Source organism: Cibotium barometz, chromosome 59 (genome assembly GCF_041138505.1).
Source record: "Cibotium barometz isolate CiBa-2024 chromosome 59, ASM4113850v1, whole genome shotgun sequence".
NCBI classification, from domain to species: domain Eukaryota; kingdom Viridiplantae; phylum Streptophyta; class Polypodiopsida; order Cyatheales; family Cibotiaceae; genus Cibotium; species Cibotium barometz.
The window spans coordinates 3,917,779-3,919,828 of record NC_141104.1 but is presented as its reverse complement, the minus strand read 5'-3'; the positions used below and the strand labels follow the sequence as shown (position 1 = coordinate 3,919,828).

General features: G+C 48.0%; 1 protein-coding gene across 1 annotated transcript; it reads left to right on the top strand.

Annotated features, from left to right (window-relative positions):
* The first annotated feature begins 460 nt into the window (after nucleotides 1-460).
* LOC147605394 (uncharacterized) lies at nucleotides 461-1,478 on the top strand. Its single transcript, XM_086793313.1, has 4 exons — nucleotides 461-645; nucleotides 752-883; nucleotides 969-1,295; nucleotides 1,366-1,478. The coding sequence occupies exons 1-3, from the start codon at nucleotides 461-463 to the stop codon at nucleotides 1,153-1,155; spliced, it is 504 nt and encodes a 167-aa protein (XP_086649439.1). The 3' UTR covers nucleotides 1,156-1,295; nucleotides 1,366-1,478.
* The last annotated feature ends 572 nt before the right edge of the window (nucleotides 1,479-2,050 follow it).

Here is a 2,050-nt window from a genome sequence, read left to right as displayed (position 1 = left end):
ATGGATATTTGTAACTATATTAATACTATTGTTAAGTAATTAAAAAAGTAGAATATGTATAAATACTAATATATGAAAAAACCCATCATAATTAATCAAAAGCCCACAAAAATAGAAAAAATTATAATTGTGATTCGTGATGACAAAAAAGCGCACCTAAATAGCAAACAATCTCACCACAGAAAGCGAATAAAAAATATGTACCCATTCAAGATCAATTTGTGCACTTGGAAGGCCTATCCCATGAGTGGCTAACACAACGCAGAGGATTCTATAACAACAACCCATTTCACCGTTGTTCAGTTATGCTAAACGTGTCTCAAAATGATTAATGAGAAAAAGGATACTGTGGAATTTGCACCCCTTCCAGAGTAATGGGTAACGTAGCTGTCCCTGCTCTCCCTCCATCCACCTAACAAGTAGCTTTCCGTACTTGTTGCTCTCCCTCCATCCACACACAATGGTTCCAGCTGCTCACGCCAGTGGCGTGAAAGCAATGTTAGACGCCGGCTTGACGGAGGTACCCGAATCCTACGTGAGGTCTGCGGACGAGCGCCCTGTCTTCGACAAAGTCCGTAGCTGTACTGACAATAACGATCTGGAGATCCCGGTTATAGACGTGTCCGAGGCAGAGAAGCCCGAGAGGTGGGCGGACATCGTCGACCAGATTGGTCGTGCGTCCGAGGAGTGGGGTTTCTTTCAGGTAATGAGACGATCAATTAGCTGGTAGCTGTTGATTCTCTTTCCCAAGTACAACGTCGACTGCCGATCGTTTTTCCTTTGCAACTGGCACGGGCGTCACGCGCGATTGGAAGGACGCGCTCGTCATTAGGCGGCGGCCAGGAGTCTGCGACGGTTTCCCCATCGCCCCGGAGATCATGAGGTACGTATACCCAGTTTCTGCGCTGTATATTCTAGCTATGCTGGCGAGGCCCTGATCGTATTACACGCATGACCTGCACCTGCAGAGAGGAGCTTCTCGAGTATCAAGTCGGACTCGACAAGCTCGCCGCACTTCTCTACCAGGCAATCTTCGAAAGCCTCGGACTGAGCAAGGAGCACGTGCGAAGCGGAGCGCTGCCGGGGCTGGAGCGCCTGATTCTGGTGTGCAACTTATTCCTCCGTGTCCCGATCCTAGCGTTGTGTTCGGACTGAGCGCCCACTCCGACCTCAACAGCCTCACTCTCCTCCTCCCTGACGCCGTCCCCGGACTCCAAGTCCGCAAGGGCGACTTCTGGGTGGCCGTCCAACCCATTCCCAACGCATTCGTCATCAATATAGCAGACCAGATCGAGGTATCCCCCCTCCTCTCTCTTGTACCAGCTCGAACTCATAAATAGAAGCGCTAATCTTCTGTGCGTGCAGATCATGACCAACGCTAAGTACAAAAGTGTAGAACACAGAGTCGTCGTTAACAAAGACAAGCCCAGAATCTCCCTCGCCGGTCTCTTCGGTCCTTGCGAGGATGTGAAAGTGAAGGTAATCCACCCCTCTTCAGAGAAGTTGAGTTCAGCGAGTATCTGTTGAACTACTATGTCAAAGGACTCCCGCTCTACAAGACCACCTTGAACTACGCGGGCGGCAAGTACCCCGAGAAACCTTCGGTCTCCTAGTCTGCCCATTAAATTAGGTGCATGGTGTGACAATAAGACAAGTTGTGTTGAAAGTTTTTTACCGGTTTGCATTACTCCTTCCCACAATATATGGCACGGCTTACTGCAAGGGCTGTTTTCAGGGACAGTTTGATTTCATACCCTCAATGTAAACCTTGTTTTTACAAGGCCAATTGCGATGGTTACTGCAGTAGAGCTCTCCAATAACCAGAAATGGATTGTCCCTTACTGAGCCTATAACGAAGTCCCAACTAGGCCCTTACGTTAATAATACAATCCTGAATCCCTGCTGTAATTGCTACAATTGCACTCTGTTCATCCTAATTAGTGTTGCATTGGGTGCCTTCATCCAACCACCCCACTACTACAGTTTTTGCATGTCCTAGAAGAAACTCTAGCATAGTGATCATTTCCTGCACATGCAAGAAATAACATTC